The following is a 15172-nucleotide window of genomic DNA, read 5'->3' as shown; positions in this document are numbered from 1 at the left end:
TCCAATTTTTTTTTTCTAACTTTTCATGTCATTTTTTCTTCTGGATTCTTTTGTGGCGTTCAACTCTCGAATTTCTAAACTTGTATCATCTACCTAATATTTATTATTTAAAAGTTTTTTTTGTTTTGTTTTTAACCCTTTTTAACATCCGGGATATTTTTTTTTTCTCCTCCTCCCCCTTGTCTTGTTAACCTACCTGTTACTTGGTCTTAACGATGGGAAAAAATTACTAAATTTATTATTTATGCTAACTTTTTTTCTTCTTCCCCCTTACTATTATCGTCATCATTATCACCACAAAGCTTAAAGCTTAAGATTTCCCCCCCCCCCTTATATATCCTGGAATTATTAATATTGGTGTTAGTTAATATTTAAGGTGAAGGAGAGAGTGAAAAAATAGGGACCAGTAATCCTCTGTTGTGAAGGTTAATTACATTAAAAAATTATATAGTACAAAAGGATGATGAGGAAAATAATTGACGTTTTTATTAGTTTTTTTTGTTTTTAAAGGAATTTTTTCTTCTTCTAAGATTCTAGAGTTTTCTCAAGTTTCTTGAAAATTCGCCAGTTTCCAGAAGTTTATAGATCTTTTATTTCGATATTTTTGGGTATTATTTTTAGAATATTAGAGTGTCTGTAGATATTGAAGAACGCAAGGATCGAACTTTGATATTTTTTCTTCCCCGTAATTTCTAGTAAATAACTCTCCTAAAGAATAATGACCAGGAAGAAAAAGTTTCCTTAGAAATGCCGCAGCTTCGCATAAGCCGCACGTAGTTTTCATTCAAAAACTAAAGAAAATGCAAAAATCTGAATAAAACTGGATTTGTACATTTTTCTTATTTTCAGTTTTCTTCAAACATATTATAATGTTACTGATCGAACTTTACACATTTGCAATACCAGGAGAAAAAAGCTACCACAAACAGTTAAAAATCGGTACTAAAAGTTGCATAAGCCACGGCTTAATGAATTACGGGAAATTAATATTTTGTAGTACAGTCAATAAAAGTGAATATTATGTGTTTTACGGGTATGTATATTTGTCTCAGTAAAATAATATATTAAATATTTAACAGATTACAATCTGGTTTCAATAAACGTCTGATTTTGTCCTGTTATATATAATCTTATTCCTATAGTATTTCCTGATCTAATTCTGTTAATTTCAATACTATTTGGAGGCTAAGAACTCAAAATTTATTTAGGAAATTCATTGCGACCCACCCGTCTAAGCCCCATGTTTATATGTTTAACCCATGGCCCGCGGGTCAAATGTGGCTCTCGTCGTTATTTGATATAGCCTGCCACCTCAAGCCCAATTTTGTAAAAATGAACTAAGCGTCACATTTACAGATCGCTTAAACAATCCTTTTCTTATGAATAGATGGTCTTGTAGGCTGCCAAACCTGTATTTAGTAGGCACACTTAAAATAATAACTATAAGATGATGAGAGACTTCTTTTTTCTGTTCGATTTTTCATGTTCAGACATACTTGCTGGAAGAGCATCCAGCAACATCCATGTGTGTACGAGATTCAAGATCGTTCGTATGGAGGACATGCATTTAATACCATTGTACTCATGTACATAGGCGTACGCAGAATTTTCTCGGGGGGGTTCAGATTTTTTTTCCTTCTGGGGGTTTACGTTTTTTTTTTTTTTCAAAATAACACTATAATTTTCGCCCGAGAGGTTAGAATCCTGAAATCCCCGTTTGCGTACCCCAATGCTCATGTATATAATACAATTAAATTGTATATCCATGAATTCTTGGAGGGCTAAGCCCTTTTACAAAATCTACTGAGGAGGAGGGAACCGCAAGCAGCTTGGGTCCTCAGGTTTTGGTGTCTGTGCCCAATATGGTGTAGATAATCTGAACTTTTGCTGATATACATGCACAATCTGCATTACGATAATCGAATTTATGACTCAAAAATAAAAATAATTCAGAACTCAAAAGAGGGACAAACAGAACATTTTTGGGAAAATAAGAGGACAGTCGAACAGGGCCGGAACTAGAGAGGGCGGAGGGGTGATTGCTCCGGGTGGCAAAATTTAGGGGGTGACAGTTTTAAGTGGGAACGAGAAGAACCCCGTTATGGAATTATCGAATTTTAAAGTTGAGGGTGGGGGCAAAATAATGTTTCCCCGGGCGGCAAAGATCCTAGTTACGGCCATGCAGTCGAACGCTATTTTGCAGGAACGGAGAGAAATCGTGTCCCGTAAAAACGAGACATAGTTTGCTTGTTAAAATTCGTAGAAAGGCACGTGCATCGAAAATGATCTTGATCGTGGCACGGCTTGGGAAAAGTCTGGCCACACCCGAGATCTAAGGACAATCACCTTTTTTGTTCCTTAATCAAAACCAATTTCTTCAATTGGAAAATCAGTCAAAATTCAATGATTTCATAAATTACCATTTTTTTTTTTACTTAAAATAAATATTCCACAATCATTTAAATTGTCATAAAATATCGAAGAAAAACATGATCTTTTTATTTATGCCCCATTATGAATTTCTAATTCCTATCCCTAGGAGAAAAATACACAATTCAATACAGAGAAATTAGTTTTTTTTTTTCTCTCTCTCTCTTCCCTTTCAGAAAATAATGAATAGAGTCTATCCGAAAACTTTCACCACGTGTCTTTAATTAATTTCATGAGTAATTAATGATCACTATCTCGTCTCTAGAATATGAGATTCGTAGAAGGCTTATTGGCATATACCAGCTAATTTATTATTATTACGAAGATCGGATGGGATATATGGGTATCCGATATAACTTGTTCTCAGTATCAATATTGTTTTTATTGTTGTTGTTTGAACTTAACAACATACAGGGAGAGGGAGAAACTGATTACTTTAATAACTGAGCATCTTTTGTTTGATGAAATATGCTTTTGGTTTTTTTTATTTTTTCCCCCGGTTGTTCCGTCTCATGTCGGAAGTTTTTGCTCTCTCGTATAATAACGCAAGCAACAAAATAAATTAATGACAAATTAATCAAGTTATCTCTAAATGCTTTATCAAATGAAACTAAACAAATTTGCGTGATTACTAAGACAAGCTTCGGGATGGGCGGGGAAGGAAGGTATGGGTAGGAATTTCAAACATACATGGAGTAAAAAGAGTAGAGTAGATCTTTCAAGAAAATCCAGTGGCGTATGTTGTTGTTGTAGTCACGGTATGGTAGATTGAGAGAGAGAGAGAGAGAGAGAGATCTCTGGCAAACAAACATAACGGGGAATGATAAGGTAAAACGAGTTGAAGAAATAAAATATATCCACATAAAAAAAAAATATATAATAATCTGGAAAATTCCGTAGCTGTTTCCTGTTATTCTTTTGGATCTCTCTCTCTCGGTAAAACTCTAGACATCGTTGCCGCATCTAAAACTACATACATACACACACACAGCCGAGTAATTAGATATACGAAATTCGAGAAAACCTAATTACAAATTAGTCGTAAACCCTTCTCTCCGACTAAACCCCCTACAACCCCCCCAAATGCTACCTCCTTTTGGTTTTCCACGTTATAACGTACATGCATGAGAGTGAGAGAGAGAGCGCGAGCGTATATATTTAAATGAGAAAACTTGAAGAAAAATACAATTATCTGTACTCTTCTCATTTTGTGCATTAAACGTCCATTAATTCTGCTCCTGAGCGTGCGTCGCCCCGTGACTGCTAAATTAATGGAACGGGGCTGACGAAAATATATTGTTATTCCTGATTAACATTCGCGAGCTATGGAGTTTATAAAGTTATCTAATTAGTGGCATAAATATTGGCATTTCTTATTAATAGTTGATGCCGCGGTAAAGCAGGTGAAAGTGGAGCGAAATCGTAAATTTAATTTTGGCATGTGGGAGGGGGGTAAGGTCGGGTTGTATGGCGTAAGGCAAGTGGCGTAGTGTGTGTGTATATCGGTTAAAAGAATTGTGAGTGAGTTGAGGCTGGTGGAAGGTATTTTGGCGGCATCAGCCACGAGAAAACAACCGAAAAGTTGGGAGGAGCGAGAGTGAGTGAGAGTTTTCCAGTATGGGATCTAGTTTTGGGTAATACTGGATGAATGGTGGTGGTGGTTAATTTTCCTCTCTCTCTCTCCTGGTGAGAGTGAGTGGAGACTCTCTCCTTGGGAAAGTAAGTAAAATATAAAAGCAACCAACCACCCGCGGTTGATGCTGCTGCTGTTATTGTTTTGGAGGGTGTTGATAAGATTGAGGAGCCAAATAACTGAGTAGGATGTTCTGTAAAATTTGTTTAGAGAGAGAAGAAAAACCTTTTCCCTACATCCCCGACGTAACTTATAGGCTTCGAGATATATCCAGAGAGAGAGAGTTGAATTAGTCTCTATCTCTCTCTCCTCTATTACATTGATGCTACCTTCTTCTCAGGAATGTGTTAGTTTTGTTTTTTTTTCTTCCTTATCTATTTTCTTAATTTTTCTCCCTCCCTCCATTCTTAAGATTAACTATTATCGGATAATTTCGTTGACATTGGTATTCCGTTAACGTCGGTTCTGTGGTGAAGACTTGAACACAAAAGAAAAGAATTTGAAATTATAATGCGTAATATATTACAGTAGGGGGGAAAATACATTAGCGTGTGTGTAGATAGATATTTTCTGATGAGAAATATTTTTAGAAATTTATGGATGTAAATGAAATCATTCATTCGAATATTTCTGAACATGTTTTAGATTCTTTAATTGATAGCATTTTTATTGGAAATGAAATTGTTGGTATATTCAGGGTCTCTTGTTAGCGGATTTCTAATTAGGTGATTTTAAGGCGAATTCGAGCGCTTAGATTTATTTAATTAACGTTTAAATATTTATATAAACGTGTTTATCATTCGAGTTTGTTTTCTGATCACTGAACAGTTTATACCAAATATACTCGGGCCTTGCGTTTGCGTCATTTGAGCTCCTCTCTCTTAATTACAACGATAATGAAACTAACATCTTTGGCGATTTCTTTTGCTTTTTTGCTTAATCTTGGGCGCCGTTGGTTAATGCATTTTTGGCTTTTTCAGCATACCTTTGTAATAATATAGAGCTTGGTCGACTCCATCGAAATTAGATTTCTCGAAAGCTTGATCAGAAAACGGAAGGGAGTTCAGACAACATCTTGAGCTTGAGAAATTCCATACTCTTTGGCAATTTCGGTTTGAGTTTTCTGTTTTTCACTGCATCTGAAACTTTAAAATTTATTGCGTGAAATTTAATTTCTTTTCGCGTTCATTTTTTATAATTTCAAGACATCGCGTGAAGCCATTGCGTTTGTACAGATTTTTTTTAAGATTTTAACTTTTATTTATAAAGTGAGCTAGCTCCCTCTATGTACTTGATAGAAAACAAAAATAAAATGATCAAATATAATAACTTGTCGGTTAATACATAAAAATCCTAGACTTACAACATATTTGCTATAATTTTTTAAATTTTTCATCTAATGAGAATTATACATATAGTTGTTAATATATATTTGCAGTTGACTTGTGAATTTTCAATATTCGATTAAGCAGGGAAAAGTTATTATTCTATCGAACGGAGAACTTTCACATTGTCTTTATGGGAGAAAATTTAGTTCCAGAGCATGTTATAAATTACCCGATTAAGAAGGGCTGAAAGTATTTTCATTTCCTGAAATTAATGACACATTTATTGGGTGGTTGTATTAAAAATAATTCAACTGCTACCTAACCGGTTAATGTTAGTAAATAGGATGTCAAAACGGTGACTGGTTAATTCAGGTATTCGCCTGCTAGCCAGTTGCGTAGGCGGGTCGGAAATAAAAAATAAAAGTAGTAGTTCTTGAATCACTAACATGTTTGTGTTGCTAATACATGCCGCAATCAAAAACCGAAACCTGTTGCGAGCGGTGATGAAATCCGTGTCGTTGATAGTTAATATTGAATGTAGTTTTCTTTTCTCCGACCGTCGTCGGTGTGATGAGTACATTTAGGATCTGGGATTAGTCATAATTATGAAATCTTATCACGAGCTTTTTATATTTGTATTTAGATTTTTTTTTTTCCTTATGAAAAATTCAATCATGTGGGAGAAAAGATAGTCTCAGAAGAAATTCCATAGAATTTTGTTGATTTTCTCCCTTGTTTTTGGGTGGAGTTGGGAGGCGAATAACAAAGCTTGTTGTAAACTTCGCGGGAATTTCCACCAACCCCTACCGCCCGAATCGAAAAAGTTAACTTTTCGCGTTGAAAGGACACGACGTGATGTTGGTGCTGCCATCTGACGACCGGTGCCCGAATTATAAGACAGAATCGGGTGGTGAACGGAATCCGAGCCGGCGGTGAAGAAAGCAAACAAAATTGATGATTGATCGGCTTGAAAAATGAATGCGACCAGAGCCTGTCGTGCTCTCAATTTATTTTATGCGGACGTCTGAAGGGTGGGGGGGGGGGGGAGAAATGATGAAGGGGGTAAGAAAGAAGGTTCTGTGTGTGTGTGTGTGTGTGTATAAGCGTGTTGGGGAGGGACCATAGCAAGACATAGAGGACGTTTAGATCGAGTTCTGGCTGCTGGTGTGTAGAGAAACGAACCTTCTCTCTTATCCTTTTCTTCGTCCACCTCACCCAGTTATGATGAATGGTAGGAAACGTTGCGGCAGTTTTGCTTCGAATTAGTTTTGGCATCAGAACGAAAAGCTTCAAGTACGAATAGTTTTGCTAATTGATTGCTAATCTTGGAAGGGAAAACTTTTCTCTTCGTGTGTGTGTGTGAGAGAGAGAGTCTCTGCCATCAAAAGAAGCACGGTAATTGTAACGGCTGCTCTCACATCAAGCCTTTAGAGCCGTTCCCTACTACCACCTTCCTCTGGAACCCTTTATACCCCACCAATACTTGTATACCTCTTGAGAACATTCTTTTTTTTTAAGTTTCCAATTTTGAAAATTTTTCGTTTCTTCCCCCCATGTTTCCTCTCTTCTCTCTCTCTTTGCTTTGGTCGTCGTGCATTCTCTTCCCTCGTCCCTCTTTTAAAACTTGGAATTTTTAATTTTTACCAACTTGATGCGATAATTAATTAATAACATTCTCGCCAAGAGAAGTTAATGAACATTCATCCTCGGCTCTTGTCAATCCCTGCGCAAAACTTCGTCGAGATAAGCGCAAGAGAAATTGCGCGGAACCGTAAAAATGTCAACCCTCCCTCTCCTATGACTCCTCCGCCATCTTTTCTGCGAAACTTCCCTCAAAATTTAGTCTTTTAATATTTTACGCCCTCCCTCCCTCCTCACTTTTCGTCGCTCAAAAATTTTCCCGCGACTATTTTTCACTTTCGTTGTGTTGCAAACGTTGTTTTGGATTAAGCGGAATTTTTAAAATTTATCAAAATACACACACACACACAATGTCGACCTTCAAGAGATTGACTATTAATCTATTTTTACTTGAGATATTTATGCTTCCTTCCTCTGATAAAAATATTTCTAGAGAAGCGTTCCTTCCCTCTTTTTGGAAATATATTACAGATGTGCTATATCTTAACAGAAAAATTAATCTGAAATGACGAGGATTTATCTTTGTCAGCATCAGAAATTGCTCGAACTAATGTCATATTTCCTAATAAATTGTATTTCAGAGATTTCCTCTTTTTTTATGAAAGGAGTTATGCAAATATAGCAATAAATTTATAATTTGATTTTAACTTCCTTTCCCCCAGGCGAAGAGGACAATTGCAACAGTGTCCCAGCAGCACCGTTGGCCCTTCCACAACAAGAAGCACTCAACTTAGAGGTACCCAGAGGAAGTGATCAGAAGCCATTAGACATGGCACCTAGAAAAAGCAGCAACCACAACAGTAGTGGTGGCAGCAACAATAACAACAGCAACAACACTGATGCACCTCCACCTTCAAAGAGGTTACGCAGTGAAGAAGAAAAACTTTTGTCACAAAGTATGCCCAGCGCACATCTTAAAATTAGCAGCCGAGGTGAATGTCATTTTTGTTTACCTGTACCTACTTACATCAGGAAACAAACTACCAAATCGAATTAACATTCCCATGTTCTTCACATTGCGAGAACATTACAATACAATTTTTAATACACCTGATCACTTAACGAATTGAATAATTTAATTTCTAATCAAAAATTTACTATCGAATTGGTAGTCAAGAATGACGGTGCTCTTAGAAAGTACACTGAATTACTCATGATTAGACTGCATGATTTGACATTGATACATAAAGTTGTACAGGCTGTCCCAAATTGTTTGTACAGCAGATTTTGCTTAGAAATTTTATATTTTGCATTGTATTTCCATAATTTTAATTAATTAATGATGTTCAGAATGCTTATGTTTTGTTTCTCTTTTTTTTTGCAGGACCAGATGGCAGATCTCATATGGACGGCTCCTTGATGGTCAGTATGGAAGTAAATGGGGTCATGTACCAAGGTGTACTTTTTGCAGCTCATGGCCACCATAGAAGTCGCCTATCCTAGAGACAAATGGACAAAATACTTAAACTCACACAACTGCCAATGGTGCCTTGCTGCTTTGGGTCAAAGTGTTCGAACGGAGAAGGAAACAGAACGAACAGTTGAAGAGAAGAAGAACATTTTCATTGTGGAAAGCAAGATGTTTCTCTCTCTTTTGTGATGCAAACTGTACTCTGGAGTTATATCAACGCCACCTCTGGTTAATGACCATTAATCCAATTTTTAGTGAACTGGAATAATGAGAAGCGGGAGGGGATTCATGGAACCAAATAAACAGAAACCTTCACTGTTATTTCAGACTACTTTCTAAGTCGAATTTATAAGACAGTGCTATCGGTGGACACATATACCTGCAGTCATTAATGATATCATCTCTGCAAAACTGTTGATGATACGACCTGACCCTTCATATAAATATATAATTATATCTTTCTATTCATTATAATATTTCTCAAATGTATAGAGTGGTGCTTTATAAGATAAATCTCAAAGAAGAAGAAATGCACGTGGTTGGTGATTCTGAGCATTTTTTCTCCCGTTCTCTTCATTACATGCTTTTAAAACTGAGTACTTCTGTATTTTACAAGATTGTCGCAACTTCATTTTCGTGCACATCATCATTGAACATGAATCTCTCTTTTTCTCTTGCATAGGTTTACGAAAGAAAAAAGTATGTGTGATTGTTCTTTATGGAGTTTTGTGATGTTGACTGCAGACCGATGACATCTGTAATTACTGATATGAACTGTGCAATTTTTATTTTGTGTTTCCGTGCCACATCAATCTTTATCCTTATTATGTTGTTATGACCTTCCCATCTTATTTCTTCAAAGTATTACCAAGCATAACGTAAAATTCAATTTTACGTGGTAACATACGCTGTATGTAAAGTACATACAGATGTTATCAGTCTGCGGATATATGTGATATACTCATCATTTCAAGCCCTCGTGGTGATTTTATTCTACGAAAATACTTTTAACCATATGCCTGTCTCATTTCTTTTCATATTATTTCATCAGTTACTTTTAGATATCTGCCTAATTTTTAATTGTATTCATGTAAATCAGGTGAATATGAAACATTGTTGCTTTCATTGTTATAAAAGCAATATGTTACAGTAATACACATTTTTAAAGTTGATCTCGCTCTTACTTACTTTAGTTTAGAAATTTGCAGAGCATAACAAGCCATGAAAGTTATATGTTTGTTTTACTCTTTCAACGCAACACGTCAAGGGTTACTGGATATTTCAATTGATGCATGAAATTCGACAAAAAATTTATCACTTTAAAAAGTTGGGAATTGAAACAAGGATATTGTATCTTTCGAAGCAAATCATTGGCAGTCAATAGTGATGTATTATATACTTTTTTTTGCAGTATAGTTTGTATATAAAATTTGTTTTTCACGTTTTATGTGTTGATCAAGGAGAGAAAAATTTTTTTCTATTTCGAATGCTATAACTTATTGTGCGGAGATGATTAATTTTATTTTTGTGTGTGTGTGTGGTGTGAATTATGTCAAATTGTGTTGGAAAATATTTTGTGGCCAGTATTGTATTCCGAGACCTGTTTAGAACTTATTATTTTGTAGTATTCAATGATTATATATGGAGCAAAAAAAAAACCTGACAGAATTGAAATTTCGACATCATCTGAATTTTAAAACAAAAATAAATTTTAAATGTTTCGACAACTCTTTCTTCAGTGATGCTCTTGTCAGTTGTTTTGTATATATAAATATGTTTGTTTTTTCAGTTCCTTTGCCTTTCATGTTGAATTTTTTTTTATTATTATTTCGATGTCCGCATCAGTAATTGGTTGATAGCTGGTCGTGTGATATAGCCTTTACTGTGGAGATTTTTTTTTAAGTAATTTTTTTTTTTTTGTAAGGGCTGTGTTTGTGTTGAATCTCAGGGATACAGAGTACTTAATTTTTTTTTTTTTTTTAACAGTTCAAGGTGTTTGACCAGCTTAAAATATGCAGCTTTGAAAGTCATGGGTGTTCATTTTATGCGTAATTTATTTATTATTCAATTGCAAGAATTTCCTTCTCTGTATGTTAGGAGTTTTCTCGAATACATGTTCTCATAGTATTTTTTTTTCAGTTTAAATATAATTTCAACATGCAGCGCATATTTCTTATATATAATTTTATCCACTTTAAACTCTGCATTTTTATTAATTTATGAACAGTTGATTCTCTGCATTCTTACTTTGCCAATACTTCAAATTTTTATTATTGGCATAATAAAGAACTTGACTCAGCATTCTTGGTTCGTCAACATAACCTATCTTCGAAATCTAGCTCAAGCTTCTTAGTTAACCCTTTCTAAGGCCATGGTAAGTATACTTCCCACCTGCATCCTTCTTGAATACTTTGGGAAGTGCACATCACACTGTAATAGTTTGGGCTTTCCATTAGATGAGTCTAATATATTCAATAAAATATAAAAAGTATTTCATTTATTTTTATTCTCAAAACAATAAATCACAAAAAAGATACAGAAATTCAAAAGAAAAAAATTGCCCACAAAATGGTTAACCAACACTTTACTCAGCATTGCATAAGTTTACCTTTTTTTGACTTTTCATTCTTACTTTACTCAGCATTCTTATTGGAGAACTCAACTCGTAGACGTGATAGTCTGGGGGGCATGATGATGATGTCAATTCATATATACGCATGTACATTACATCAGTCGGCTCCACCTTTAACAGCTCCCCGCCCATGACTCAACTCAACATTTTGACTTAAAGTTCTTAGTTTACCAACACTCAATTCAGTATTTTTATATCAGTTAATCAAGCATTTGACTCAACATAGTTAGATCTGAAACATATCCAGTCTTTGCAACAAGAATGCGCTTGAATAAAAATGTATCGTAGATAAATACTTTTTACTCACCCATGAAGAAAGATCAGAATTCAATTGAAATCATGTACAGAAGTGAAACCAGTTTGTGAATATAATTATAATACCTATATATTTCTTATTTATGTGAAAAATATGCTGTGTTTCATTTCAATTTCAGGTTTTCATTTTAAAATTACATTTGAATTTTTAAAGCTATATTTGTGGTTTTTGTTGCATTGAGAGAACAAGTTTTAAAATTTCTCTTATCCAAGATCAAGCAATGTTGCCATATGCTTTTATGCTGAACGAAAAAAACCAGAAGAAAAACAGACTAATTAGAACAAATTATGTTATATGCTGGTATTCTGTGATTAATTTATTTTTAGATTTCTGATGAAAACCATCAACGTTCTAGAACATTGTACCGTTGCAATCAGCTTTATGTTTGTATAACTATTATGTTACAATTATTATTATTATTAGTGATGTTCAAATGCAATTCAAACGTGCAATCATTATGTAAAGGAAAAAATTAAAATTACATTATGAGTATTCATAGGAAAGGTTTATGCACATATTTCATATGCACAATACTGTGAATATAATGTCAATTGACAATTTTTTCGATCTGATATCATTATTATACTCTATATATTGCATCTTTCTCTCTCTATCTCTGCGTATATATATAATATGTATATCAGTGATTGGTTTAACATCATATATCATATTTGCTGTTATCATATTTTGCAATGATGATGGCAATTCTGTATAAATTACATTTTTCACACTGTAATTGTAAGAAGCATCTACCCTTTGTGGCATTTCATTATGCTATTTGAAAAACAAAATTCACATAAATTTATGATTACTGAGCTGTAAAGTTTACATTAAAGATTTACATAAGTTTTCATTTTGTTCTTATTCTTTTTGAGAATGATGCAAAACCTGCTTCTTTACGTTTCTGTGGATTGATTGTGTCTGTGTGGGAACTATCTTTGCTTGGATAGTCTCAAATCTATCCGTCCAAATGATTTTCATTGAACAATATGGTATTTCATATAAACAATAGTCTCTTGTAATTAGAAAAATAAATATAGGTATCTCCACACATATTAAAGCTAGTTAAATTTGTTTCTGTAAGCAATTTGGTGATATTAAGATGTCACAGAGTATTCAATTTTCACAAAGATATGAAAACAATCCAGCGACAATACTCCCTTGTCCTTTCCGGGTGCTTCCTTATTGTTCATTATATTGAGCAACTATGAGAAAAATCGACTTTTATCATTATTTGTTCATCATTTTCAAAAGTTTGTCATTTTTCGCGCGCTCCCATGTGGCATTAGGTGTGAAATGTCATGTCTTTTTTTTTTGTGGTATTTTGAGCTCCTATTGTACTCTTGCCTGTACAATAAAATTTTGTTTTTTTTCTCATGAATTTGTTTTTATTTTATTTTTTTTAACCCTTCATCCTCCAGTTCACGGTTGAGAAAATGTTCTGTGAGTGCGCAGGTTGAGTCTCACAGACCCATACTCAATTGTATATTGCATGTAATATTTATACTTTTTCTTTTTTTTAGTATTTTGACACATTTATCATTACATCATTTTAGCAACAATATGAACCTGAAACGAATGCAATTAACCATTGCTGTACCAGGGACATAGCCAGAAATTTCGTTCGGGTGGGGGGGGGGGACCAAAGTGATAGAACAATAGATTTTGCCACCTTTTTCCCTTTTTTCGGTAATTTTCTCACATTTCGGGGGGACAGTCCCCCCCCCCTCCCTCGCTACATCCTTGTGCTGTACTATTTTATAGTAAATCTCAAATTAACAGTTCTGTGGATTACTCATAACATCATACTAAAAAAGAAATTCTGATAGGAACCATAAAATTATTTATTTCACGCACATTAAAAAAAAAGGGGGGGGGGTCTTATAAATATAAAAATATATACATTCATATCTCATTTTTACAACCTTTGTAAAATGACCATGTCAATTAGCACCGCACAGAATGGGTATCATCAAGGCCTTCGGGCCTGTCTAGAAATACCTGCTTACAAATTTACATGATTAATATCGAAAATCTTAGAGATCTCATCATCATTAGGCTCCCTCTGCCCTTGAGGCCGCCGGGCCGTGCCCGAGTGGGCCCATGTGTGAAGATGGCACTGGGTATCGCTGATCATGAATACAGATAAATCTTCCAACAGTTCTGCACGGGGCAGCAGTTTGCCTGCTCTGGAAAAGGCTATCATGCGAAATAAGTAAATTTTTTCACCCCCGTTTTGGCTGTGGGCCTTAAGGCAGTTGCCCTTGCCTGGTTACAGGAAAAAAATTTTCATCGCGCCCCAACTTGGCGCAGTAAATAAACGAGTTTAAATAGAAAATTAGCGAGACCCTCAAGAAAATTGTTCCAGCCAACTGTCGGTAAATGAGAAGAATTCATGTCCTACGAGATTCACGCAAACCCAACCCATACACTCAAAGGGTTGAGCATCATCAATTTTTCGATTTATTTTGAGTTAGCCTTTTTTTCGCGGCACGTTCACTGAAGTCCAAAATCCTTGTTGCTGGATTATTTCTGTTCAAGTTATTTCATTACTTCCTTCCTACCCCTCCCCTCCACTTACGAGGTGGTTTGACAGAGACCAATTCTCTACCCTGGGACCCGGGATGAATCCTATTTTTTGTATTATATTTTTACGCTGTGAATTTACTTTAGAGGGTGCTAGAGTGAAAAATCCCTATTTTTGCTTTGAAGTTGTTCTTTTATACGGAAAAATGTCTACCAAACTATTCTTGGGAACAGCAGATGAATCATGAATTAGACAAGGGAGCCATTGAGAAATCAACTTTACAAGATGATTGTACTTGCTGACGTCATTTGATGGAATCTACAGAAAATTATGTGATTAGATACAAATTTTTTTACATATTCTTAAATCTTGACAAATTGTCGCATTTTCTAATGAGAAATATCGCTGAAAATGATGAAATTCAAAGCTTCGATTTTAATTTTGATCATAATTTTCAGCTGTGATCACGGAGGATTTTTCAATTTTTCATCAATCTTCAAAAACATGGAAGATTTTTTTCGTTAAACACAGTATAACTTCAGATTAGTCATATAAAATTTTTAATTTCGTAACTTTTTTTTTCTACAACGACTTCTGAGGTGATGTACGACAACATTTAAAACTTTTTAATAATTAAAAGTTACCTCTGAGAATAGATTTGGAAGTCGGTTTTTTCCCCCCAAAACGTGAGAAATACTAAAATTGTAATCGTGTGTGAAATAAAAAGATATTTATGCTTTCTCTCTCTCTTTTAATTGATGAATGATGGTATCAGATATGGATGAGATTACTAGCTGTTCGGTTTCTTGTGAAATCTCGTCTTTCTTATTTTTGCAAGGTAACACGGGATAAAAATTCATTTTGCCAGTGTTGGTAGCAAAATAAACAGAGAAGAGCATATAGATTTTGTGAGGTTAAAGAAAAAAGCCGTACATGTAGCAAAAATTTTAAAAAATCACTACCATAGACAAAAAATTTCTTTATTTTTTTCGAGAGAATAAATGTGCTTGACTTCAAAAAACAAGCTCATGTTCGATCATACAGAGTGATCAGCGAATAAGCCCTTATTTCAAAATTAAATATCTCTACAACAAAGATCAATAGAATTATGCGGTAAACGGTACGTTTATTAGCAAAACTGTAAGAATGTTGTACAGAAATTTCGAAAATTTAGTTTTTTTTTTAATTTTTTTAAAATTAAAAAAAAAACTGGAGATTTTGGGGTTCCGAAAATCCTTATTTGTGTGAAGAGAA

General features: G+C 34.5%; 1 protein-coding gene across 2 annotated transcripts in view; it reads left to right on the top strand.

Annotated features, from left to right (window-relative positions):
* LOC149087972 (protein dead ringer homolog) overlaps window positions 1-12768 on the top strand; it is a 260666-nt gene extending 247898 nt beyond the window's left edge. The window contains exons 6-7 of one of the 2 annotated variants that reach the window (XM_089243249.1): window positions 7695-7964; window positions 8357-12768. In XM_089243249.1, coding sequence (XP_089099375.1) covers window positions 7695-7964; window positions 8357-8475 — 389 coding nt within the window. In that variant the 3' untranslated portion in view covers window positions 8476-12768. The remainder of the gene's footprint in view (window positions 1-7694; window positions 7965-8356) is intronic. The other variant, XM_089243242.1, reaches the window with a different exon arrangement.
* Window positions 12769-15172: the final 2404 nt, after the last annotated feature.

The sequence above is a fragment of the Pholcus phalangioides genome, unplaced genomic scaffold (assembly GCF_987345545.1).
Source record: "Pholcus phalangioides strain wild (caught in Gottingen) unplaced genomic scaffold, Ppha-v1.0 ptg000003l_1, whole genome shotgun sequence".
Taxonomy (NCBI): Eukaryota; Metazoa; Arthropoda; class Arachnida; order Araneae; family Pholcidae; genus Pholcus; species Pholcus phalangioides.
This window is presented reverse-complemented; position numbering and strand designations above follow the sequence as displayed.